Raw genomic sequence first — 25827 nt, forward strand, 5'->3', positions numbered from 1 at the left:
TGTTTTTGTCCTGGTCCTTGCACTAACCCTCCTCCTGAGGCTGGAGAGCCAGACTCCCCCTGCAGTGGCGGAGTCTGCAGGCTTGAGCTGTGCCTGCAGGACAGGGCTGGAGGGGGTGTGGACGCTGAAGTCTGGGTGTTTGCCGGGGCAGGGGAGGAAAGCCGTGCCTTGTGCAGGTGGGGCTCAGCACATGTGTGTCGGATTGACTTGAGGCTCCGTCCTGTGACCAAATTATGAGGGGTCGGGGTTAGGACCAGGGCTTGGCCAGCACTAAGCAATGCAGGCTTTAGAATGGAAAGATTTCAGCTAATCCCTCTTAGAAAGCAGAAAAGGATTGGCCCTCAGGCTGGGGGCGGCCGAAAGAGGATTGGCTGTGAGATGGGACGGATCAGCAGTTCTCTGAAAGCAGGGTTTGTGGGGTGTTTACTGGGTGCCAGTCTCAGTGGTAAGTGCTTTACACACATTATTCTCTTTATCCTTAGGATGGCCCTGTGAGGTAGGCACTGTTCCCCCATTTTATAGGTAAGGACATTGAGGCCCAGGGAAGTTAGGTAGTGGTAGTGAAAGGTTTCACCTGGCACTTTGCAGACCAGAGCTGAGTTTGAGCTGGGTCTTCCAGACGGAGGCCTGGGGCAGAGAACAGGGGAGGAGAGACCCTGCCTCAGAGTTGAGGTTAGGTTGCAGCCACATTGTCACAGCCCCCTGCATATGCAGCTCACAGAGGCCTTGGTCTGTGGCGATTCTTCCTAACTCAGGAAATTCCGTATGGGAGAGCCCTGGCAGCTCTGAGGGGCCTTGAGAGGCAGGGAAGCAGCCAGGACCCCTTCCTGGCAATTTTTACAGAAGACCATGTTCACTTTAAAAAGCATCAGAGTGGCCTCAGCAGCCTGGTGGTCCATAGGAACAGTAAAGATGTTGGAGGAGCGGAAAATAGGGCCTTGGAACCAAAGGGGACAGCAGTGATCGTGCAGGCCCAGGGGAGAGACTACTGGTGCTGTGCCTATGCTCTCGTGGATGGCCTGTGTCGCGGGTAGTAGCTCAGTTGGCAGCCTGTTCAGAGATCATCCAGACCAGCCCGTCTGGGAGCGACACCACATCCATTTGAAGATACGTGTTCCCCACAGCATTAGAGGATGGAACCAGAAGGGCCTTTCTCAGAGCAAGAGCAGCCTGTGTTACCCAGGGACAGTCTGGTGGCAGTAAGGAGCAGGCACTGCTATGGCCGGCCCCACACGTGGCCCTGCTCTCCCATCGGCGGCGGCCATGCTGGACTGAGTTGCCACAGGGGCATTGCCTCTAGGCCTTTCTTTCTGTGCTGCTTTCCTTTGTAAAATGGTCATGATAGTGACCTCTACCTTTTAGGGCAGCTGTGAGGAGTCAGTGAGCATGGAGCAAGGCATGGAGCACGGTGCTGGGCACAGGCTGAATGCTCCATAAACACCAGTCTGTTACTACCATCCTGGCAATCTTACAGTGAAGATAAGTCTGTTCTAGATGGCCTGGATGGCTTAGAACGGTGGTGTTTTATTTATTTATTTTCTTTAATCAGAGAATAATCTTAGATTATTATTCAGGAAAGAGTCAGGCCAGTGTGTAGTTTGAAAAAGCAGAGTCAATATTTTGGGAAAAGGAAAACAATGCCTAATGTTGATGAAATAGTCTGTAGCATGAGTAGCGTCTGGGACATGGGATACCGGGGCTTGGGAAACGTGGGTTTCACCACCCGGGGTCTGGATCTTCACAGAAGGGAAGCCAGGGATAGACAACTTTCAAGTGCAGGTACCGCTGGGAAGATGGAGCCATGGAGGGATTTACCAGGATTGGACTGTGTCTTCCAGCTGGCGGAGGTCCACGGCATGGAGAGGACCGAATGTGAGGTGGCTTGGAGGACGGACTGGCCATCAGAGAATTGGATGCCTGGTTTATTATTATTTTTATTTATTTATTTTTAATGTTTATTTTTGAGAGAGCGTGAGCAGGGGAGGAACAGAGAGAGAGGGGGACAGAGGATCCATAGCGGGCTCCACGCTGACAGCCTGATGTGGGACTCAGACTCATGAACCACAAGATTGTGACCTGAGCCAAAGTCCGATGTGCAACTGACTGAACCACCCAGGTGCTCCTGGATGCCTGGTTTAAAAGATGTCCCCAATTTGTTCTCAGGCACCCATCGGGAGGGACAATAGCCAGGTTCTGCTCCGGCTCTGGTGCCCGTTGGGACAGACCTGGGACAGACAGATACCTCCCACAGCCTGGCTTGAGTTGAGGGTTCTGTCATCTTTTTGTGGTTTGGTGGGGGTGGAGAGCAGTCTCCCGTGAGCCCTGGCAGACTTTGAACTGGCCCTGGTTTCTGGGGTCTTCAGAATTTGTAGTCATTTATCACCTGGCCCTCAGAGCTGAAGCCAAACGAAGTTCCATTTTCATGCCCTTATCTCCATGGAACCTTCTAGGCACCCCTTTTGAGAGGCCGTGGTTCTAGCATCTCCCCTACAGCTGGCTCTGAGATCATGAGAACACCTACGTTTGTAGAGCACCGTACCAGGCAATGTGCTGAACACGACTGTTACTTAAACCTCATGACAATCCTAGAAGCTAGGCTCGATTATTAACTCCATTTAACTGATGAGTAAAACGGAGGCCTGGAGAGGTCAAGTAACCTGCACAAGGTCACGTAGCTAGTAAGCCATGGAGCCAGGGTGTGGATCGTGCCACAGGTGCTTGCAGATGCCTCATCAGAGAAACTTTGGGTGAACGTAACAGTCCTGGTTCTCACCCTCCCCTCTGTTCTGCCTTGCCCCCACTAGCTCCAGGATCTTCTGAGCCACCCCTGAGCTAACTGGAGGGGCCTGCCCATCCCTAGCCCTAGCAAAGTGGGCTCAGCCTCCAGGGGAACAGAGGCAGCCTTGTGGCGGGAGCTCCCCGCAACTGCCAACACCACTCCCCCTTGGTTGGGTCTGTTTCAACACCCCAGAGCAGCACATTCCATTCTGTAGCACAGCTGGGGGCTGGGGATTCCGGATTCCCCTGGCCGCCTGCTTTCTTCAGGGCCCCAGCAGAGCCTGCTGTCTGGGCTGGGACACTGGGTCCTAGCCACACACATTCCAGCAGCAACCACCCCCCACGTTGGATTTGCCAAGGAGTGAACTTTAGCCAGGATTACAGCCGACTAAACAGTTGTGGGATGTGAGCTTCCTTTGTGGGGCTCAAGAGGCTGGATGCTGATGGGGCTGAGAGGGGAGGAGGGGTTGGGGGTGGGCTGCTTTAGGAGTCAGGAGAAAAGCCGCCGTCTGAGGCAGACTTCTCTGCCGCTGTCATGGCCCCTGGAGCGGGATCTGAGCAGGGCTCCCAGAAATCTTCCTGTAAGGCAGGGCAGCAGAGGCATTGTACCCCACCCCCGCTGGGCTTCGCCCCCAGTAGTATAGTGGTTAAGAGCATGGGGTCAAATCCTAGTGCCACCACTATGTACAAGCTGTGTGTCCTTCAGTAAGTTAATTAACTTCTTTGAACCTCAGCCTCATCATTAAAATGGGGATAATAATAGTACCTACTTCCAAGGGCTGTTGGCAGGATTAAATTATAATACCAAAGTGCCTGGGGTAGTGCCTGCCACCCAGCATGGGCTTGACATTTTTTGATTGCTAGTATTATGTCTTCTCCCCTCCATTGGCTTACATCGCACCTGGGTGTGTATTTTCTGAAGCAAACTCCCAAGTGTAGGTTCTGTCCTCCTGAAAGTAACAACTCCGGGTAGGTAAGATGTTCCCGTCTTTTCCCTGCCTTTCTGCCAGTAGCGTTTCTTAGTTAACCAATCAGGAATGTACTGAGCACCTATTATGTGTAGGCACTGTGCTAGCTAGGTCAAGGCCTTTGGTTAATAAAAAATATTAATTATCATTTAATGAACATTTCCCAAATGCCAGGCACTGGCTCCAGGAGCTTTTCAGATATTTCCCTATTTTTTCAGCCACCCTGTGAAGTAGACATTATTACTCCATTTTACGGTGTTCCCAATGTCACATGGTATCTAAGTCACAGGATTGGAACCCAGAACTGAGCTCTCCTGCCTCTTTTCACCTGATCCTGAGTGTTTAGCAGCCTGCCCCAAATCCTTCCTGTTCTTTATCGGAACTCTGAGTTTGCACCCGACTGAAACACTTGACTTCCTCTGCTCCCTTGCAACTAGGGATGGCCACGTGACTCCGTTCTGGCCGAGGAGCTACGTAGTGGAAATCTACCAGGTGGGACTTGGGAAAGTACTGTTTTCCTGATCAAAAGGGCCAGGGGCAGCTGACAGGCTGCTTTTGCTTGAAGCCCTTCCCTGCCCTGCTGCCTGGAATGTGGTCGAGAAGTGGGGAGGAGGCGGCGACCACGAGAACAGAAGCCACCCCTGGCAGGGCAAGAAGACAGAATGAGCCAGGGACATGGACCTCCCACCAGCCCATCTCCAGACCTCTCGTGTGGAGCAGCCCCAGTGTTTCTTGGGGTTTCTGTCAGAGGCAGTCGTTCACCGACACACAGCCCAGATGCTCGCCGGGCAGCACCAGCTGTCTGTCTCCAGGCCGGCCAGGAGGGAGCATGTTGTGACTGAAGGAAATGAAGGGTGGGCTCAGGCCGCGTGGGGCTTTGCCCGGTCTTTGGAAGGATTCTTCTTGGTCCCAGGGGAGAGACTGCCGGGAGGGTCCCACAGCAGATGTCGGGAGCAGAGAGCAGGGCTTGACCCCTGTGTAGGGTGCGGGGGAGGAGTGCTTTACTGGGGCTTCCCAGGATGGGCTAAGGGAGCCTCTCCCCGCCCGCCGCCTCTCACTGGCTGCCAGCACCTGACAGAGGTTGCTATTGTGCTCTAGCCAGAAGTTGCTTTGAGTCCTGTGTGTTCAGTGGAAAAATAATCCCTGGTCCTGGTTGACCATAGAAGTGTCCGTAAATATTTGGTCGGGGTAGGAGTTTGGGAGACAAGGGGCAGATTCAGGGAGCTGGAGGGCTCTGGGTGAGGGTGGGCGGCAGCGGCTTCCTCGGAGCTGAGGACAAACAAGCAGGCCTCTGCTGCTCCTGACCTGTGGTGAGGCCACCTGACTGCCCGGGGAGGTGATTTACGGGCAGGCTGTCAGACCACCTGTTAGCTTCCTCTGGCCCCACAGCAGAATGTGGGCCCTTTGGCCTGCCTCACTTCTCTGTGGCAGCCTGCTTCTCTGAGAGCCCTGGAAGCCAAGGTCCTCCTCACAGGACGCGCCCCATTGTCTTGGAGGAGCGGGGAGCCTGGACTGGACTTGGCAGCTGTACGTACTGTCGCTGGTGAGGAAAGCTGCTCTGGGGTGTCCCCAGCCCCCCTGCCCTGGGTACCTCTGCCTCGTCGCTCCGCATTCCTGACAAACCCCCGGGATTTCCTCACACCACCCCTTCCCTGAGTAGCAGGAGCCCGTTGCCTCCATTTTAAGCCTTCTCCCCTCCCTGCCCCGTTCAGTTCACGGTAGCGGCCCGCGTGTGCTCTGAAGTCGCTGAAGAAGCCCCTCGGTTATTATAGCCACTTCCTTCCCGCATGCAGGACCAAGAAGCTCCAAGCCTGAGGTAACCTCAGCCCCTCACCCTCCTGCCTCAGCGGCTGGCTTATCTAAATCAAGGTTTTCAACACAGACGGCATCCCACCCCGGAGAGCATCTAGAGATTCAGATTTCCGAGCACCCTCCAGAGATCCAGATTTAATTGCATAGAGTGGGGCCCAGTGTTTTGCAAAAGCTCTCTAGATTTGAAGGTTTATGTGTGAAAATGCAGATTCTGATACAGCAGGCCTGGGGTGCCCCCCCCCCCCCCAGCTTGTATTTCTAACCAGCTCCTAGGGGCTACAGATTCTATGGTCCCTGTAGCACAAGTCTATACCATTATCCCTACAGTTCAGGATCAGTGCCCAGTGTGTGTGTGTGTGGGGGGGGGGGGGGGTGGCGGGGAGCAGGGGGGTCTGAGTGCTGAAGGAGTAGGAGAGACATGTTTAGACCCCTGGCTCTTCAGAGTAGTTTCCTGTGCTCCAACCTTCTTGGGAACTGAGGGCAGACATTGTCAGGGAGGTGTGGCAGGATTGTGAGAGCCTTTTGACCATGGGAGAAGGCTGGGGATCTTGGCATCTCCCTCTTCAGGAATAAAAGGAGGGCCATCTCCATCCCTCACTTAGTGATGGGGATGAGAAGGGTGCTCTCAAGGGATCTTACAAGAACATGGGCATTGCTCTTAGGCGTTCCAAGTATGCCTGTGTGGACAGGCCATGGGTTATGACAAGGGCCTCCTCCTAAAAGTCCCTTCTGACCCTCCCTCTCTCCACCTCTGGGGACCAGCTGACAAAGAAATAACCTAGTCAAAACCAACTTATTTTTCTTTGATTTAATTAAAAACTTAAAAAAAAAATTAAAAACCAAACCTTGCCTGCAACTAATCTAGTACCTATGGCCTTGCTGCGTAGCAATAATTTACTCATCATCAGGGTAAAAGGGACATGCGGAGGCTGAGGGATGAATCCCAAAAAGCAGCCTGTGGGAGGGGGTCTGGGCTGGGCTTCTCCAGTCTAGCAGGAAGGGAGAGGGGAAGAGATGGGGAAGGTGGGGAACTGTAGCTGGAAGGTGCTACGACCCTAATGCCCCTCCTTTGGGGGGGGACTATGATGACACGAGGGAGCAGTGGGGGTGGGGGACTGGCCCCCAAGTAGCTCAGCCTAATAGTGAGACTTTCCGAGGCGAGGCCTCCCCACCAACAGAGTGGAGCTGACAGCATGGTCTGTTCTGGAAACCACCTCGTGAGGCTGCTCAGAGCCCCTCCATGCTTCCCTTGCTCTCTCCTCCCACCACCTCCTTTCTGAAACCCTGAGCTTTCAAATGAGAAAGCTCTGCTCCTAGGAGAAGTCCCCAGGGACTCCAGAACCCCTCAGTCAAGGACAGCTTGGGTTCCATGCCCATTCCTTAGGGCCTGTGCTGGTAAGAGCTCTGCTCTGCATGGAACCGCTCTCTGTCAGGGCTGGGTCAGCCTGGGAATAGAGGTGAGGCCAGATGGGCAGGAAGAGAGAGAATGCCCCAGGGGTGGGGACAGAGAGCAAGGCACAGCTGGCTGGATGGGGCAGGGAGGAGCGTCCTTCAGTGGGGTTCAGCAGCCCCATAGAAGAAGGGGTAGTAGAGGGAACAGGGGTAGGAGAACATGAACTTGACTGCGAATTTCATCTCCTTATTCTTCTTGTCCCAGCGGTAGACGGCCATCAGCAGCAGCTGTCCGTCCACCTTGCGGCCCATGACCAGGAAGCTGCCGGCCAGGCTGTCCAGCTGTGGACAGGGGCAGCTGGCACCATTCTTCATGTGCAGCACCAGCCTCTTGGTGTCCTTGCGCTTCAGTGGGCCTGGCTTGAGCAGCTTCTTTTTTTTCTGGGCTCCAATCAGCTTCCGGTCCCCATTCTCTATCTTGATCTCCTTGATGCGCATTTTAACCACTGTGTGTGGGGTGGGTAGACAGAGGGACCGTGTGAGAATGGGCAGGTTTGCTCCGGCTGCTGGTGGCCCCACAGTTGGTGCTCAAGCCTGAAGTTCCAAGCCTGGGGCTTGGGAAGGTGGGCTTATATGGGTACATTTTTGAAGCTCCTATCATGTGCTGGACTTTCACCGGCACTATCATGTTTCAGCCTTGAGGTATTGGGGGGGGAATGAAGTTAACCCCAGAGCCCCTGCCTTTCCATGACACCAAGTACAGGGTGGACAGCTCCTGGTGGGGAGTGGAGTAGGGTGTCGGGGTCCCCAGGAAATACCTCAGGTGGAGCTGCCCAACTGGAAGGGGAGGTTTGGTGGGGGGCGGGGCCCTTGTGATGGAGGGAGGCTGGACTTCATGATCTCTGGGGGTGCTTTGAAATGCGATTTCTGGCTCTGTGTGTGTGTGTGTGTGTGTGTGTGTGTGTGTGTTTGGAGCAATGATGGGCTGATAAATGTTTGACAGCTGGCCCTAGGGAGGGGGCCCGCTCTGTAGCATGTGCTGGTTCCCATGGGGTAAATCCCCCCACCATGGCCCACCGCATCACAGAGCACTAGGTTGGGAAGCGTGCACAACCAGCTCTTGCTGGTGCAAACACACCACTGTAATCTGTGTGACTGTAGAATGGGTTCAGAGTGTGATGTGTGGTGCTGTGTATTTTATGTATGAGAGTATCTGTGGTATGTCTGGAGTGTGAATGTAGGGGTGAGCGTGGGGGAGGTGGTTGAAGGCCTGAGTGATCGGGGTGATCAGGACATTCAGGGTGGCTGCAGAGAGCTTCATACAGTTGGGGACTGGGAGTCTGGAACATGGGGGTCACTTGGGCTAGTCTCCCCCTTCTACAGACATCTGGATCCCCCATCTCTGTGAGCAGCCAGGGAGATGCCAGAGAATGATTCTGTCCACCCAGGGAAGGAAACTTATAAAACCTTTCTATCTCTCTCTTTCTCCCCTTACTCCCTCTCTTTCCCTCTCTCGGATACACACATACCTTGCAATAATAGCAATCTCTTTACAAACAGACTAACAACATAAAAGACTTGCTGAAGTAAGGATTTCATTGCTATCTCTTTTTTACAGACAGGGAGGCTAAGACACAAAACAGGAGTCAACTTGGCAAAGGCCACATGCTGGGTCGTGTGGGCCTGACTAGACTTGGCTCACTGTCTCAGGAGTGGAGAGGCCCCAGGACGAAGCCGTGGGACAAGTGACTGCAGCTTGCCTGGCCAGCGGTGCATCGGGTACCAGGCCGAGGTGCCCAGGGATGAGGGTGCTGTACTTCCACCCTGGGGCCCATCTCTCCCCCGGGTGCCCCCCATCCATCTCTGGGCTTAGCCTGCTTCTCCTAAAGGGAATCCAGCCCTGGAGGCCCCTCTGTGGGCCAGTGCCAAGGGAGGACTGGAGGAGCCCTGGTCAGGGATGGACCATGGCCTTGAGGGGCTTCTGAAGCCCCTGAGATAACCTGCAAAAAGAGCTGCATTTCCCTGGGGAGAGGGTTCATGGCCCTGATCAGATTCTAAGAGGAATCCATGATGCAGAAACTGTTAGTATTCAGTGTGATGGTTGTGGATGTGTGTGTGTGTGTGTGTGTGTGTGTGTGTGTGTGTGTGTGTGTCAAGGAGAGGCACTGGGGCAGTGGCCATGTGGGCTCCACACTCACCGAAGTCGCTGGAACACATCTGTTCCATGAGGCCGTCGGCACTGTGCTCCATTTCACACTGGGCACAGATCTTGGTCACTGTGAAGAGAGAAGCAGGGGTGGAGGCGAGGGAGGCTCATGAGGGGATCAGAGTTCAATAAACCACTTAGAGCCCAGGCTAATGACTGAAGAGCCACCTCTCCTGCCAAGGCTCCACTCTGTCATTAGGAACTGGAATGACGGTACCGATGGTCACTGAGGGGTTGTGAGGTTCAAAAGAGATAAGGTTGCATGGGGACAAAACTGTCCCAGTGGGCACCACTGCTCCATGGCCCTGGCAACTGCAACCGTGACGTGGGCTGTCTTCTAAACTTTGTTTCATTTAATCCTCAGACTATGAAGTATTACTATTCAAGAAAAGAAAATTGAGGTCCACTGTGGCTACCCACCCTGCAAAACTATTGAGAAGTGAGTGTAGGGCTCAGGATTTGAGGCTCCCAGGCTAGTGCTGCAATAGGGGTAATCTGCAGGGGCTTTCTAGGAACACAGGTCCAGGAAGGTGGGGAACAAGTGACACTGCCAGGACAGGGACTGTGGTAAACTGAGGGGACCACCCTCTAAGGTGGGCAGCTTAGCGTGGCCAGAACTTCTGATTTTTCCAGGGAAGCCACGACTCTTAATTTTTATATGAAATATTTTGTTTTATTGGCCACACACACGCTTTGGGCTGCCTCTGGTTCTCAGGCCACCACACAGCACCTGACCTCTGTCCCATGTCTCTGCCTCCAGGTAGGTGCCCCATCACAGGGGAAGGTGGGCTTCAAAGAGGGCAGGACTGTGCGGGCGGGGCCAGGTGGGGTTCTGAGCCTGGGATTTCCCTGCCTTACAGGCTGTTAATATTGGGGTTCCAAGGAAATCAGAAAAAGGAATCATGCCAGGATCCCTGTTAGGGACTGCACTGTCTCTGCTTGAGCTGGCTGTCTCTCCCCTGCTTCCTGACCCCAGCACAGGGTATTTCCCTTCTCTCCACACTCTCCACACCCAGTCACAGGACCCCTCTCAGGAGGGGACGTGGGGGTGAGGTGAGCCCTGAGAGGGTGGGTAGGGTGGTCAGACAAGAAAAGGGGAAAGCAGTGCTGCCTCCTGGGGAAGTTGCAGCATCAGGGGCTCCTTAGACTCCTGACAAACTGCCCAGACACAGCTCTCCTGCTCATGCCGCTGTTTATTCCCCGGTCTGGTGCCCAGCCCAGGCTTACTCTGCTTGGAAGGAGTTTGGCGTTTGGGGCGGGCCATGGGGTGCACAGGGAAGGGAGGCTGAGGCCAGGGAGAGATTAGGGGTAATGGGACTGGGGGCGGTTGGGAGGTGGCACGTAGGATCTCACGGGTTTCTGGAACCTGAGCTGGCTTCCTATATTACTTATGGGAAAACCGAAGCTCCAAGTTCAGCAGCTCTCCCAAGGGCTCCTTGTCAGTGGCAGGTGCTGGCAATCTGCTCTTTCTTCCTGCATTGAGCTTTTACCCCAAGGCCTCCCAACCTGGGGGACTGGGGAAGAGAGTGGGATAATTTGGGGTTCCCAGGTGCAGAAAATGGGGGGTGTGAGTGTTGGGGGGTGGAAACCATAGCCCAGGAGTGTGCTTACCCCAGTCTTCGCTAAACCCCTTCCCCTCCGCCCTTCTCCCCTCCCGAGGTCCCAACACGGGATGGGAGTGATGCTTGTTTTGGTGCCCTGGGGTCCAGAGCTGTGGAGGAGGTGAACGGGCTTGAGCATTGTTCAGCGACCCTGGGCATTCTTGGGCTTAGGCCACAAGGCATTTATGGGGATGCCCCAGGATGGGGGCAGCACTGGGGCTACCCAGGGATTCCAGAGGTTTAGGAAGGTGGGCGCTGCCAGGGACCCCAGGGGCGTCTTCAGGAACGGAGTTGGAATGGGGAGAACCCGCGAGCTTTGTCCAGAGCCTGGGAAGGCACTAGTCTGGTAGTGTGTGGGAGGTGGGAAGGCTGGAAGGCTGTGGGGGACAGTTCCCGGGGTACGCAGGGCTGAGCGAAGGCGGTGTGTGTGTGTGTGTGTGTGTGTGTGGTGGGGTGCCATCTCCGGGAGGCTAGGCGCCCAGCTCGCGGGCGCCCGGAGCTGTCGGAGCGCGCGGGGGCAGGGGTGGCGGCGGCGGCGGCGCTACCTGGAGGCGCTGTGGCAGGCAGGTGTCCGAACTGCACAGCGATGCAGAGGTCGTTGTCCAGGGGGAACTTGTGGCAGTGCAGCATCTCGGGCCAGGGGAAGCCGTAGGCCTCCATGAGCGGCGCGCAGCCGGCGCGCACGGCCTCGCACAGCGAGCGGCACGGGTAGATGGGCCGGTCGAGGCAGACGGGCGCGAAGAGCGAGCAGAGGAAGACCTGCGTGTCCGAGTGGCAGCGCTTGGCCAGCAGCGGCAGCCAGCTGCTCGCCTGCTGCTTCACCTCGGCCAGGCTCTCGTGCTCCAGCAGGTTGGGCAGCCGCATGCGCTTGTAGCCCACGGTGTGGCAGAGCGGCAGGTCGGCGGGGATGTCGAGGCACTGCGGCGGCTTGGAGTACGAGCGCCCGTGCAGCGGCTCGGCCTGCCAGCCGTAGTAGTCGTTCTCCTCGCCGCGCGCCGGCGCCCCGTGAAGCGCCCCCAGCAGCAGCGCCAGCGCGGCCGCCCGCGCGCCCCCCGCCGCCGCCCGCATGGCTGCGCACACCCCGGCCTCTCGGTGCGCGGCGCCCCCAGCTGCCCCGGCGCGCGCCCGCCGCCCCGCCGCTCCCCAGCAGCCGCCGCCGAGGTGGCCCGAGTGCTCGGCTCCCGGGCGCACCGAGTGATCCTGGCGCCTCCCACCTCGGGGCTCCGGGCCCGGCCTCGCCGCGCGCCCCAGCCAATCTCCGGCCGCCCGGCCCCCCGGCCCCGGCGGGGAGTCGAGGTGGAGCCCCCTCGGCCCCTCCCGCCGGCTCCCGTGCGTCCCGCCCCGCGCCGGCTCGCGCTCCCCTCTCTCGCGCACCGGCTCCCCGGCCTCAGCGCGGGGCCGGCCTCGCGCCGCTCCCGGGGCGTCCTCACGTCCCTCGCCTCCCTGGGCATTACGTCGCAGGTCGAGTTCTCCATCCTTCCTCCTTATCTCCCTCCGCCACAGCCTCTCCTGTTCCTTTTCTCACTCACTTCACTTGCTTATCTGTCCGTCTCGGCCTTTCCCCCTCCGCTCTGTTTTCTCTTCCCTGACACCTCGGTTTTCCCTTCTCCTGGCGGGAGGCTCCTGGCTGCCCACACCCTCCTGCTCCAGGAGGGCAGTTCTTCACCCGTCCGATCTCGAGCATTTGTCTGGACTCCCCCTGGTGCCCGGCACTGTGCTGGCTGCCGGGGAAGCAGAGATGGATCTGACCCAGGACTTCCCACCTCCAGGGACATCGTAGCCTAGTGGGGGCGCAGGTAATCATAACTGCCATTCATGGAGCTCCCAGGGCCGTAGACACGGCGCAGCACTTCACGGCTTTATCACCTACTATTTCTATTGCTAGTTAATGCTTATTAGATCCTTACTGTGTCTGTTCTAAGCACATCGCATAGGTTACCCTGTTTAATTCTCAGAGCAATGCTATAACAAGGCGAGTGGGTAGTTATTATCTCCACTTTACAGATAAAAGTATCCAGGCAAAGAGAAGTTAAGTAAGGATAGGGGCCAGGACTTGAACCCTGGTGGTCTGGTTCCAGAGTCAGAGCCAGGGCACAACCAGGAGGTCTGGATTCGGAGTCTGCAGGCTTCCTGGCTATGGGGTGCTTAGGGTGAAATAACTGGCCCTCAGTCACATAGCTAATAGGTGAAGGAGCCAGAATTTGAATCCAGGCTTGGGCTCCAAAGAGGCCAGGGCTTAAGTACTCTGCCCGAAGGTAATTTCCAACCCAGGACAGGAATGGCTGTGGGAGGAGGAAGGAATTGAGGATATCCAGGGAGGCATCAGAGAGGAGGCATTCAGGAACCCCATGTTTGCCCCCTGCCTTCCAGTGGCTTTCGTGTGGGAGGAGCCTTTGGACGGAGGCTTGGGGGTGGGGAAGCTTCTTCTTGAGAGCCTGACCTGAGACCTGACCTCCCCGGTCTTTGGTGGGGAGGTCCCCTGGGAATGTGTCTCGTAGGAAGGCTTGGGGAAGTCTGGGGCTTGGGTCTGTGCTTGCCCCTTCCACTCTTGCCCTTATACCTCCTATCCCCATCCTCCTGAATGTTTCCAAGGCTCCTGTCTTCCCATGGATCTGTCCTTCCTGTGGTAGTGGAGAGGGGTGAGGGGCCACTCTTCCTAATGTTCAGCAGACACACATGAAGCACCTACTATGTGCAAGGCTTGGGGTGTGGTGTACACACCACAGATGGGATGCTTTATCTGATCTAGTTGTGAAAAAAAGACAAAAGGCAGGACAGAAGAAACAGAAGCAGTTCAGCAGATAGAGCCCAGGGTGGGAAATGATGGCTTTTGATGTCCAGGGTGATCTAGTTGGGTTCAGGTGAAACAGGCAGAGGACCTTTGCCCTCCTTTCTTCCTCTACCAACCCCCAGCATGAAGAGGTTCTGTGGATGAAAAGCCAGAAGGTACAGGACCTCTCCCTGCAGGTCCAGGCAGCGGAGTGTAGTAATGGTACAAGAACCAGGACTTTGCAGACAAAATGAGCCAGGTTGAAGTCCAAGTGCACTTTTGCTGAGTGACCTTGGGCGACGACTTAGCCATTCTGACCATCCATTTTCTTGTTTGTAAATGGAACATTCTCAGTAGTTATTGCGAGGGGCCAACAAAATGACGCCTGGAAAGAAAGCCCCCTGCATAATGCCAGCGTATAATAGGCACCTAGGAATGTTAGATCTCTAAGAAATGTATGGCTTTAGGGTAAGAATGTGATGTGTGTTCTGAAAGCTTCCTTGGCCTTGGCTCTGGTCTGGGGCTCTGAGCAGCGATGCTGTTCTCTGTGCTCCAGTTTGCTCTCATCCCTGATTCAGGCTTGGCAGGGTTTCTGCACTTCAGGGAGGTGTGGTCCTGGGCACTGGCAGGGAGTGTTGGCGCCCCCCAAGTGGTTGTGCAAGGTGCAGGCTCCCTGGGCAGCTGGTCGCCTGTGCTGTTCTTGGAGTCCCAGTGCCTGGCCTGTTCCTGTTGCTGGTTATGTAAGAACTGTGCAAGGCCTAAGAGCCAGGTGAGTCTGTACCCGGCAGCTCACGGGCTTCTAAGGGCAGAGGGGCCGAGCTGGGAGCCTCCTGGAAGGGGAAGATGGGCAGTCTTTGCCCGACAACTCTGCCTTGGGGACTCCCAAGACTCCCTGACATGTGAGATTAAGGAGGGAAGGCCTTCGCAGGAATGAAGCCTAGGTGGGGGCTGTCAGGAAGAGCCCTCTCTCCAGCCAGGTCAATGGGTCACCCTGGCTCTGTGGCCCGGGCAGGGAGGAGGCTGCACTCTGATGTCATGTCTTTTCCTGATGAGCCTGTTCCAGGGCCTAGGCAGCTGTGGGGAACGCTTGGCGTGCTGGGCATCTGTCCATCTTGGAGCTTCTGCAGTCTGTCCAGGTGCACGTTTCCCGAGGTGATTGAGGGACCGTTCGTTCAAAAAAAAAAAGCGTATCTGTGGTTTGTCGTGAGCAAAGGTCTACATAGATGCCTGTTAGATCAAACTTGTTAGTTATGTTAGCAAATCTACGTTTTTCTACTTTTTTATTGCCTACTTCAGTGATTCTCCAAGTGTGGTCAGAGTTCTCCTGAGGGGCCCCAAGTCCCTTTAAGGGAATCTACAACTGTCAGAATTGTATGCAATTCAGAGATTCACTCTAAACAAGATAGACTAATGGATCTTAAGGTAACAGGGTAAGAAAAGTTTATTGATATGGATTCGGATGAAATGCAAAAGAAAGCATGCAGGTGGGCTTTGCTAATATTCTCAGGACAGGGCTGGGGACAGAGAGAAGGCTCTTCTTTTCTCCCTGGGTTCCCAGCACACCTGGGACCCCCAGGGTCTGGCTAGTGGGTAACCTTGGCTAGAGAGGCAGCCAGATGTTCTGGTTAAGACCGTGAACTCTGAAATGAGACTGGATTCTGATTTCAGTAATGCTGCTTGACCTTGGGCAGGTTATTTAACCTCTCTGGGCTTCAGCTTTCTCATCTGTAAAGCAAGGATAATAACAATAATTCCTTTTTGGAGTACATAGAGGATTAGAACTCATTTAACAATTACTCACAGCAGTGCAGACCGGAAGAGCTGTCTATATAGCTGCTAGTGAATACTATTGAACATTGATATGACAATGGTCTTCAAAGGCTGTCACCAAATTATGTGGCTCCTCGCTCCTCAATTTCTCTTAAATCCGCCTGTGCTCTCCCTCCTCCTGGCTTGTCTTCCCTCACTGCTGAGGGCTGCCCTCTGGTCCCGTTGTTTTCCTTGCTGCAGGAGAGAACTGACCATTTCACACTGCTAACCTGCTGGCCTCTCCCTTACGCTCAGGACCCTTAGTTGCTCCAATTGCCTTTAGCATAAACTTCTTCCCAAGACTTTAGTGGGCCAGGCCTCCTCCTTGGGCTTGCACATAGAACCTGAACCCCGCCGCCCCCCCCCCCCCGCCCTCCCTCCTCCAGTGGCCTCCTCACACTGGTCATCATAGTACTGGGTTTATTTTCTCAATTTCTGGCATCCCCAGAGACAGAGTGCTGCACAAGGGCAAGAGCTTGTCTTATTCGTCTCCATTTCTCTAGTTCCTCGTACACCGACAGTCATGTAGTAGGTGCTCAGTAGATGTTGCATGAATGAATGACTGAACGGGTAGATGAATACTTGGTGGGAGGACGTGGCTGAAGAAGGGAGTCTTCGGAGCCAGCCGGGCTCAGGCTGGAGCCAGCTTCCTTTAAGCTGTTTTGGTCTCTGTTAGAATTCTTGGGCGGCTCAGGGAAGATCAGCAGGGCTATAGGGTGACTGTGGATGAGTGGAGTAAATTGAGAAGCATTTCATGCTTGCTGAGGGATTGGGGGTGATGGACGAGCACTTATGCTCATGTTGACTTCCCTCCCTCCCTCTTTCCCTGTCCTCTCCTGAACACTTGTTTAGGGCATCCTGGGTGCCTGGTATCAGGCTCTGTGCTTTCCCATACATTATCTGATTTAATTATGCACTGCGAGCTAGGTATTATTACCCCCAATTAATATGAGAAAACTGAGACCCAGAGAGGTTCAGTAACTTGCTTCTAATCACACAGCCAAGAAGTCAAAACTTGAAGCCTGGACTTCCCTTTGTGGCTGCATGTGAGAAGTGGCTGGGGGGAGTTGCATCTTGTTGAGCACTGACCCCAACTGTCTTGCAGAGGAGGAGGGCCCTAGGGCCAGAGTGAGACTTCCACGGGACTCAGGTAACTGAGGCTGCCAGTAGGCCAAGTGAGTGCCAGGCCACTGCCCTTGGGGAGCTCAAGATCTAGAGGGGCCGCCAGGCAACGAACAAAATTCACGAATAGTTTATAATCACAACTACAGCGACTTCTTGGTTGGGATGTAGAGAGGTACCCCAAAGCCTCCTCTGTGTGGGAAGGAGAATGAGCACTGGACACAGAGTCAAAGGCACCTATTATTAGGCTTTGCCTCTACCATTTATGGACTGTGGGATTCGGGTGAGACACAACTACCCGTGCTTTAGTTTCCCCCTCTGCAAACAAGGACTTTCTACTGCAGACGCATGGTAAGATTACATGAGAAGTACCTGAAGGTGCTGAAAACTGCCAGGGTGCAAGTGGTCAGAGTTTGTGCAATCATGGGAGGGAGCCTGCGCACGGCCCCACTCTCTCGGTTCCAGCTATGGCTATTCGGGCCCTCAGGACCCCAGGTTTAGAAAACATTTCAGTTGAAAGCTGTTCACTATTCCTGTGGTTCCTGACCATCAAGGTCTGTGAAGGCACTACTGAAGGTTCATAAACTGTTCTCCACGTTTCTCCAAATCAACACAGAACGGCTCATTTGCCCGTAAATAAAACAGCAGATTGCTTTGCTTCGGGCTGGAATTACAGGCTCTCAGGATGGAAGGCCTTCTCATGCTGAACAGGAGTAGATTGGCAGTCCATGCATCTTTGACTAATTTAAAAAACAGACTGGGTGAGGGAAGTGAGTGGCCAAGCAAGGCGAACTGTAGGTCAGAGAGGCCCCAGGGGCCTTTGTGCTCAGGGTGTAGGAGAGGAAGTCAGGAAGCCCCCAGGAGGTGCTGGAGGGCAGGACTGCAGAGGGGAAACCCAGGGCAGGAGTGGTGGGGGGGGGGCCAGCTGTTGGGGCACCCTGGGCAAACAATGGCCTCATTAAGGAGAGGGTGTTGGTGGGGAGGAGCCCAGCAGGGCCAGAGAATCTCCAATCCCCTACCCTGGCCAATGGAGCAATTGTCCTCTGTTAGGAGGGAGCTGGGGCCGGGGCCTGGGAACTGCTGGGTGCTTGCCCTGAGGGCCACTGAGGTGGTCCCAGCCTCTTTGCCTGGATTCAGAATGGCTCCTCTGTGCTCAATGCTTAGCTTCAGGCTACCTGGTCCTAGTGTTCCAGCTGGTGGTTCAGGGTGTGGGTGCTCGTACAAGGCTCTCTGAAAAAGCGCCCCTGCTTCCCTCCTGCCCACTTCTGGAAAACTGAGGCCTGACTAGGTTGGTCTGAGGCTCAGCCCAGGTTTTGTGGCTCTCCTGTTCTCCACTTGTGTGCTGCACTGTGGCCTTGGGCTGGTTGCTTGACTTCTCAGGTCTCAATTGTTTCACCTATAAAGCTGGGGAGCATTAGGCTCAAAGTACTCAGCTGCATGGAGAACCTGCCCCACCCTGCCTGGGTTTGGTTATCAGGGAGCCCGGGGCTGATACCAGCATTTAAATGGGCAGGGGCCAGGGATGCCTAACTCCTGCAGTGTCCAGCCCAGCCCTTCATGACCAAGAGTTGTCCTGCCCCAAAGGCTGATAGAGACCCTGTTGAGAAGTGCTCATAAATCAATGCTTTTCATCATTGGTGTTTTTAAAGTAAGGCAACTCTGTTTTCAAACGATGTGGCTTGTGGGAACTCAGCAGATAAAACAGATGAGGGCTGGGGCGGGGCCCAGAGCCTACCCACAGAGCATTCCCAGACCCCACAGTGGCTCCTGTCCAGTGTGAATTCTCTCCAGGGCCTCATGCTGTAGGCTAGGCCCGATTTGGCTGCTCTGGGTGTTCTGACTGATTGGTGGGCATCTATTCTCAGCCATTGGACATCTGCTAAGATCAGGCAGTGTCTGCACTGTGCCTGTCATTATGCCTTACCTCTGCATATGCACCATGGTTTGTTTGATTTTGTTTAATTGATAGAGAGGTACGGTGGGCAGGCAAATGAGATTTGGGGTTAACTTCCTATGGTTGTAAATTGTCCTTGGCTTCCTTGGTCTACCTGGACTAGGCTGGCCGATTTGGGCCATCGCAGGGCATGCCCACAGCCAGGAGAGGAGGGAGGTTCCCAAATTTGCAGTGGGAAGCAATCACCTTGGAAGCTGGTTAAAATACACGTTCAGATTGTTGCTGAGTTACCTACAGATTTCAGTTCAATACACATCACCCCAGGTGGTCCTTTTTTTTTTTTTAAGTTTATTTTTATTTATTTTGAGAGAGAGATAGAGAGCAAGCAGGGAGGGGCAGAGAGAGAGGGAGACAGAATCCCACGCAGGCTTTGTGAACCACGAACCATGAGATCATGACCTGAGCTGAAGTCAAGAGTTGGACGCTAAACCGACTGGACCACCCCAGGTGGTTCTGAGGCAGTGGCCTGGGGACCATGATAAGAAACGCTGGCCTCAGAGAGGACGCTCAGAGGGGACCGTGCGCTCAGAGGGGACCGTGCCTGCTCTCCTCTTCCATCCCCCCACCCCCCCTGCTTGTTGCAGCCTCACTCCAAGGCTCATGGGCCCCCTTGAGGCGGAAATGTAAAAACTCTCCCATCTGGAAGCTTCACACAACCTGCCTCCTCTGCCTGGGGAGGAACTTGGGTTGGGTTCCTGTCCACCTTACCTTCTTCAGCGTGCAGCGCAGGGCTCTGATGCTCTGATTAATAACAGCGTCAGCAGACGGTTCCTCGGCCGGCCAGCGCTGTGCTAAGTGCTTTATCATCTCATTTAAACCTCTCAATGATGCCAAGAGTCAGATGTTCTTATCACTGTCGTTTACAGATGAGAAATCAAAGGTGACTGGGGAACTTGCCTGAGGTCACACAGCTGGGAATCTTCCAGATGGATGGGACTCCACCACATGCATTCTGATACAGATGGGGCAGCCATCCTATCCCTCCGTCTGGGATTTCATAATCACCCTTCAGTGAGTCTGGCATGGTGCTGTTATTAGTATTATTATCAGCAGCGACTTGGTTTCGACTTTCCAGAGGTTTGTGCTTAAGGGGAGATCCTCATGGGAACAGTAGTAGAGGACAGCTGGGGTCCTGGTGGGGATAATTCATCTTTACTGGGTGTCTGGGAGTCACGTCTCTTATCTTGCTTCATCCTTGCAGCAACTGAGGGAGACATGAGCAATCAGTCCCCATTTCGCCAATGAGTAAACTGAGGCCCAGAGAGGTTAGGGGAAGTAAACTGAGTAAGTAAGTAAGTTAGTAGGTAAACTGAGTAAGTAAACTGAGTCCAGGTCACTGAGGCAGTAAAGTGAGGAGTTGGAATTGAACAAAACTCTTGACTCTCCCTACATTCCCAGCTTTCTGCCTCCCCAGGAGTCCAGACCGTGCCACAGTCAGGAAAACATTCAGGCCTTTTTAGCCTGAGATGTGCCCCTCCCCAGCCCACCCGGGGGGACTCTGAAGACAGCTCAGGGTCCGCTAGAGAGGGAGGTCTGTGCCCTCTTGACCGAGTTCTGTGGCCAGGCAACTTGGGGTCAGGGAAAGGTGCATTCTTTCCCTCCACTCACATTACCCAGCCTCTGGCTTCCTGGAATTTTTGTTAAAATTCCAAATCACTTGGCAATAAGTCAGTCCTTTTCCCCACAGTTTTTGCAAACAGGAACCAAACACCCTTCATCTTCCAGACTGCACACTTTCACACCCCTTCCCGTTTGAAACTGGTGCCAGGGCCCCTTTGGGAGAAAGCAGATCGAGAGGAAGCTGAGGCTGCTGTGTGAGCAGGACGGCCGGACGGCCAGACACTTTAGTTGTTGCTTCCGGGCCCCAGCTCTGAGGGAGGCAGAGAGCATCCCAGACCCGATGCCCGAAGACCCCAGAGCAAGTGCCTGGCCTGCCACTTCCTGTGCAGCCATGGGGTCGCACAGCCCCTCTCTGGGTTGCCCCATCTCTTAATGGAAATAATGCCATCCTGGCGACAGGCTCAGAGAAGGGATGTGAAGAGGTGTTATCACCTTGATTTGACTCCCTGAAGGTCAAGATTGTTTAAAAAAACAGCAGTTTTTCCTGGATGGAAATGTTCTGGATCTGGATCTGTGCTCTCCAGTTCGGTAGCCACTAGCCACATGTGGCCGCTGGGCACTTGAAATGTGGCTAGTGCTACCGAGGAACTGAGTTTTTAATTTAATTTAACATTTTTGGTGCGATGAAATTCACATAACATGAAATCAGCCGTTTTGTTAAAGTGAACAATTCAGCGGCACACACAGCCCATCCACAGCATTCTGCAGCCGCCGCTTCGGGTTCTGAAGCATTTTTGTCTCTCCGAAAGGAGACACTGTATACACATTAGGCCGTTTCTCCCCATTCCCCCTGCCACAGCTCCTGGAAACCACCACGCTACTCTCCGTTTTCTCTGTCTCCGTGGATTTGCCTACTCTGGACATTTCACATAAATGAAATCATACAGTGCCTGCCCTTTTGCGCTCAGCTTGTATCATGTGTCAGTGTTGTGGTCCTTTCTAATGGCTGGGGAACATTAATGTTAGTTCATCTAAATTTAAATAGCCACATGTGGCTGGTGGCTACTGCCCTGGACAACCAGGAAACCTCTTGAATCCTTCTGGGCAAGGGAGGAGATAGAACCTCCAAATGTCTGCTGGTACCTGAAGGGACCCCAGGGGAGCATAGAAGGAGCTGGGAGGATGCACAGGCTGGGATGGGTGCCCCAGGCTCCCTAAAGGAGCTCAAAGCTGTGGCCAGTGACTGACATGCTCCATTAACTCTTTCCATCCTTGCAGCTCCCTTGATAGAGCTCTGTCTTTCTATCATGCCCATTTCACGGAGGGGAAGACAGAGGCTCAGTGATTAAGTCACTTGCCCAAGGTCACACAGCTGCTAAGTGGGAAGAGATGGGTCTATGAACCCAGGTCTGGTCCCTTTCTAGGCCGATGATCTTCATGAGACTGTCCAGCCTTCTTACCCTGACCCTGGGAGCTGCCCAGATGAAGGCAGATCCAGGACCCCACCTGCAGCTGCACAGCTTGAGGCAGGGCTTTCTAGCACCATCCCAGGTCAGCTTTTCTGAGCTAAGAACTGCCTCTTTGAGAGTCAGGAAGGAGTGGCTGATGGGACACCTCAGAATGGGATTAGGGAGTAGGCTCCATCAATTCCCCATTGTTCGTGCGTGAGTAGCCTGACCTGTCGGGGCTCCCAGTGCCCTCTTTGGGCCCCCCACTATTAACTGATCTGGGAAAGAGACTCTGTTAATTGCAGACCCAGAGTAAACAGGGCTGGGATAAATGGGGCTGATAGTAGATAGCTTTCCTTGGCTGTGCTGCCCTTTGCCCTTTGGGAAGGGGCAGTGGGAACAGGCAGACATTCAGGGGAAAGGAGTGGTCCTAAGAATGTCTTTGGAGTGGGGGAGGGAAGACTGAGTTTCTGGGGCCCCTGAGAGTCCATCTGTATGTCCTTCTGGAAATGAAATCCTCTGCTGGGCTCCTTGTTTGCTGTACTTTCATAGCGATGGGGGACGGGGACCAGTGAGACTCTGACATCCATCTTTCTTTATCCCACCCCTCATCCATCTGTCCGTCCATCCCTCTCTCCATCTATCCATCCATGTATCTCTTCGTCCCTCCATCCTTCTCTCCTTCCTTTCTTCTATTTGTCCACTCCCCGCTTTTACCCAGCTGTTTTTCCCCCTCTTTCTCATTCCATTCATTTTCCCTTTATTCTATCTATTCATCTGAAAGTCCACTCTCCTCCCCCCCCCACCCCTCCCTCATCCTCATATCCCTCCTCCCCCCTGCATAGTGACCATATGTTTCTTGAGACAGCTAGGGAAGAGGTAGGTGGGAGTCCTCTGAGCCTCTAGACCCCTGCATGGCCTTGGTGGAGTTAACTGCCTGACTTCAGATGTGCTCAAGGTTGGATGGAGTCTCTCTGTCCCTCTGGGAGGATGGAACCTTGTTCTTCCAGCCTAGGGACCACATAACTGATTGTCCAAGGGGGGACAGCTTGGGGAGTGAAGGGGGTGCCACTAGCAATCACATCTAGGCAGTGGAGTAACCTGAGACTTCCCTGGGCACAGCAGAGCATCTGGTCCCTCCTCCTCAGTCCTAGCCAGAGACGGTCTGTGACTCAGGTGGTCTTTCTCCTCGAGAGCAGAGCCTGGATTTGGGGATTGGTTCTATGAGCAGCAACATATGTCAACTTGAACCCCTTGGTCAGAGTGTGGTATCTGAACCCCTTTGGGAGCCCAAAGCCCACATTCCAGTATGACATGGAATAGTCCCAACAGCTTTCCAGAAGTTTCATCCCAGCAATGTTGTGTGGAGGCCAATGCAGAGATTATAATATTGCTTTCACAGATGAAGAAATTGAGGCTGAGTGTAAAGGGGTTTTCTAAAGCCTTATAGCTGGATAAATAAATCCCTAAATCCACTCCGAGGTCACTCAATAAAATAATATCAGACCTAGAACCCTGTTCCCAAACCCCAAACTTAGGCCCATTTTATAGATGGGGCACCTGAGGCTGGAGTGGGGGATGACTTCCAAGTTCGCTCATGGGCTGTTCAGTGGTGGAGACTTTGACTAGCAAAGTGGGGCAGATCAGCCCCAGGGCAGGCACAGGTCCAAGGACTCCAAGAGCTGACAGTAGGAGAATGGAATAATGGTTACCATTTATTGAACTCCTATTAAGTGTTAGGCACAGCTTTGAGTGCTTTACACATTTTGCAGTGACTCAGCCAGTTCAAGTAGGAGAGCAAGATGGCAGCTGGAGAACAGACCCCTTGGTGCCCTCTCCTCCTGCTTCCCGCCCTCTTGCAGACCTCTCAGGTTGATCTGGGGGGCAGAATCTGTCCTCCTGGGGCCCTGCCACTACCCATTAATCCCTAACTGCTGCAGCTGGGAGATAAGATAGCACCAGCCCATTAATCAAGGCAGCCTGGCAGGGAGGGTGGGGGTGGGGTGAGACAACATCACCTCACAGGTGGAGATAAGCCCCCTCCTCCTGGCTCCCTCAGGGGCCGGGGCAGTGGAGGATGCTGGGAAGTTTGGCCTGTGGTTCCAACCCCAGGTGTCAGGTGGGTGGCCGGGGCGCACAGTGGGCACTGGGGTAGGCGATACTGGGAAAGGCAGCCCCTATGTGCAGGCTGGACTGAGAGGAGCTGGGAGACCCGGGTTCCAGCTCACTGCTTCCTCGAGTGCCTCTGTTTCCTTAGGTAAGCCACGGCACCTCTCTGGGCCTGTTTCTACGTCTGGAGGAGGGGCAGGGGGCGCTGGACGAGATGATGTGGCGGGGGCTCTTTCGCCGTGAGCATGCTCAGTGACCAAGCACGGAGCGAGGGGTGGGTTCCCCTGATAGCGGGGAGAGGGCAGAAGCACTGCCGTGGCTAAGGGACGGCAGGCTGGGTGGGATTCATCCCAGAACCTGTGTTAGTCACACAGGAGAGAGCACGTGTCTGGGAGCAGTGGTTGGGGGAGGGGGGCGGTGAGACAGGAGCAGGGGATGGGCCTTCGGGGGGGCCACACAGTATACTGGTTAAACACTTGGAGTTTGATTCAAATCCTGCCCTGTGCGATCTCGAGTGGGTTACCCAACCTTTTGGCACCTCAGTTTCCCCATCTGTACAACGAGGGTGATAGCATTTGCCTCTTGGGGTTTTGTTAGGAGGATAAATGGAAAGTACTTGGCTCCAGGCCTGGCAGATGGCGCGCGCTCGGTAAATATGAGCTATCATTCTTTCGTTCACGGCTAGGAACCTCTTCAGGGCAGGTTTCCTGTGACCACAGCTATGAAGGAGCCCGGGGCAGCTTGACCCCAAAGCAATTGCTATCCAAGGATGCTGATTCTAGCGTGTATTGCTTGTATCTTTTTAACGAATAAACAACACACTTAGAACGGCGAACATTTATGAATCCCCACAGACGGCTTCTGTGGGTTAGGAACTCACCAGTGGCTTGGATGGGTAGTCGTGACTCAGGATCTCTGATGAGGTTACGATCAAGGTGTTGGCTGGGGCTGGACGTGTGGACAGCCTGGGTGTCCTTACAACATGGCAGCTGGCTTCTCTGGAGCAAATGAAGTAGAAGCAAGCGTGGAGGGAATGCGCCTTTTACTACCTGCTCTCCGAAGTGCACAGCATCTCTTCCACTTGATCCCGTTCATTAGCAGCAAGTGACTAAGCCTGGCACGCCTTCAAGGGAAGGGGGGAGTATCAGACACATACATGACAATAACGACAAAAGAGAACAGGTGTTCTGTGCCTAGGTGCTCTGTGCTGGGAACTTGACACATTTGATCTCTAATCCCCACAACTGCTTTCTAAGTCAGGAATTAGGTTCCTTTTGCAGATGAGAATATAGTGGTTCAGAGAAGTTAAGTGATTTGCCCAAGGTCACCCAGCCAGGAGATGCCCGTAGCGCTGTCTGGTCCTGGGACCAGGCCGTTCCCCACCCCAGGCACCTTCCCAGCTTCAGCCGTACCCCAGTCAGCCTTGGCTTTGAAGCCACACGTGAGACATCTAGAGTAATGAGGCCTTCTTGGATTAGGACTAGAGATAATATGCGAGGCACACATGGACAGGACATGAGAAGAACATGGACTTTTAGACCCTGACCTGGGCTTGAATTCTGACTCTGCCGCTTACTTTGTGCCTCAGTTTCCTCATCCCTATGGTAGAAGTAATAGCATTCCCCCGGCAAGACCGCTGCAAGCATAGTTTGGGGGGGGGTATGCTGGGTGTGTACTGTTATGATCACAGGGTGGGCCCAGGTAACTCTCAGGGCTGGGCTGCTAGAGGGCTGCCTCTCCTGTGAATGATGTGCTTTCCTGGTGGCAGCAATGTTCCCCTTCCTGGTGTGGAGTCCCCTGTCCAGCCCCTGCTTGGCAAAGCGCATCGGAGGCATGTTGCTGCTTTCCCAGCCCTGGGAGTGGGACTGAGGTAAGGGGGTGCTTCAGGCTTGCAGGCCTCAGGGCAGGAGGCTCCTCACTGGCCTGACTCAGGCCGGGCTACTGACTTCCCCCAGCCCCTTCCTACGCGGGGTCTTTCTGGGCTCAGGTGTTCCAGTGCTTCCCCTGCATCTCCCCTTTGGTGGGATCTCCAGGCACTTGCCCACTTCTGCCAGCAGAGGGAGCAGGTGCCGTGTCTGGGAACCTGGGAAGTTTCAGGTCGCCTGGCAGGGGCTGCTTCTGTCCAGGAAGCCCCTCAGTAGGGTGGGTGGTTCAGTGGAGAGGAGTGGTTTGGAGCAGAGCTGTCAAGGGTGGGGGCTTCATTCCCCCCCCCCCCCCATCCCCTGCAAGGGAGCAATCTCTGAAGCCCTAGAGCCCAGGAGATATGGCCGTGGGAAAGGAAGAGAAAGGATGGAGTTT

The 25827-nt window shown here is 54.5% G+C and overlaps 1 protein-coding gene across 1 annotated transcript; it reads right to left on the reverse strand.

Annotated features, from left to right (window-relative positions):
• Positions 1 to 6351: 6351 nt before the first annotated feature.
• Positions 6352 to 11962, reverse strand: SFRP5 (secreted frizzled related protein 5). The gene is made up of 3 exons (XM_027062775.2): positions 11303 to 11962; positions 9149 to 9226; positions 6352 to 7456 (listed from the first exon to the last, which is right to left on the reverse strand). Exons 1-3 carry the CDS (start codon positions 11823 to 11825, stop codon positions 7110 to 7112), a joined length of 948 nt encoding a protein of 315 aa, XP_026918576.1. The 5' UTR covers positions 11826 to 11962; the 3' UTR covers positions 6352 to 7109.
• Between the last annotated feature and the right edge of the window lie 13865 nt (positions 11963 to 25827).

This window comes from Acinonyx jubatus, chromosome D2 (assembly GCF_027475565.1).
Source record: "Acinonyx jubatus isolate Ajub_Pintada_27869175 chromosome D2, VMU_Ajub_asm_v1.0, whole genome shotgun sequence".
NCBI classification, from domain to species: Eukaryota; Metazoa; Chordata; class Mammalia; order Carnivora; family Felidae; genus Acinonyx; species Acinonyx jubatus.

Coding starts and splice junctions, on each gene's coding strand:
- SFRP5 (XM_027062775.2), bottom strand. CDS start 11,825: ATGCGGGCGGCGGCGGGGGGCGCGCGGGCGGCCGCGCTGGCGCTGCTG. Junction 9,227..11,302: donor GCCTGCCACAGCGCCTCCAG/GTAGCGCCGCCG, acceptor CTCTCTTCACAG/TGACCAAGATCTGTGCCCAG. Junction 7,457..9,148: donor GATGTGTTCCAGCGACTTCG/GTGAGTGTGGAG, acceptor CCCCACACACAG/TGGTTAAAATGCGCATCAAG.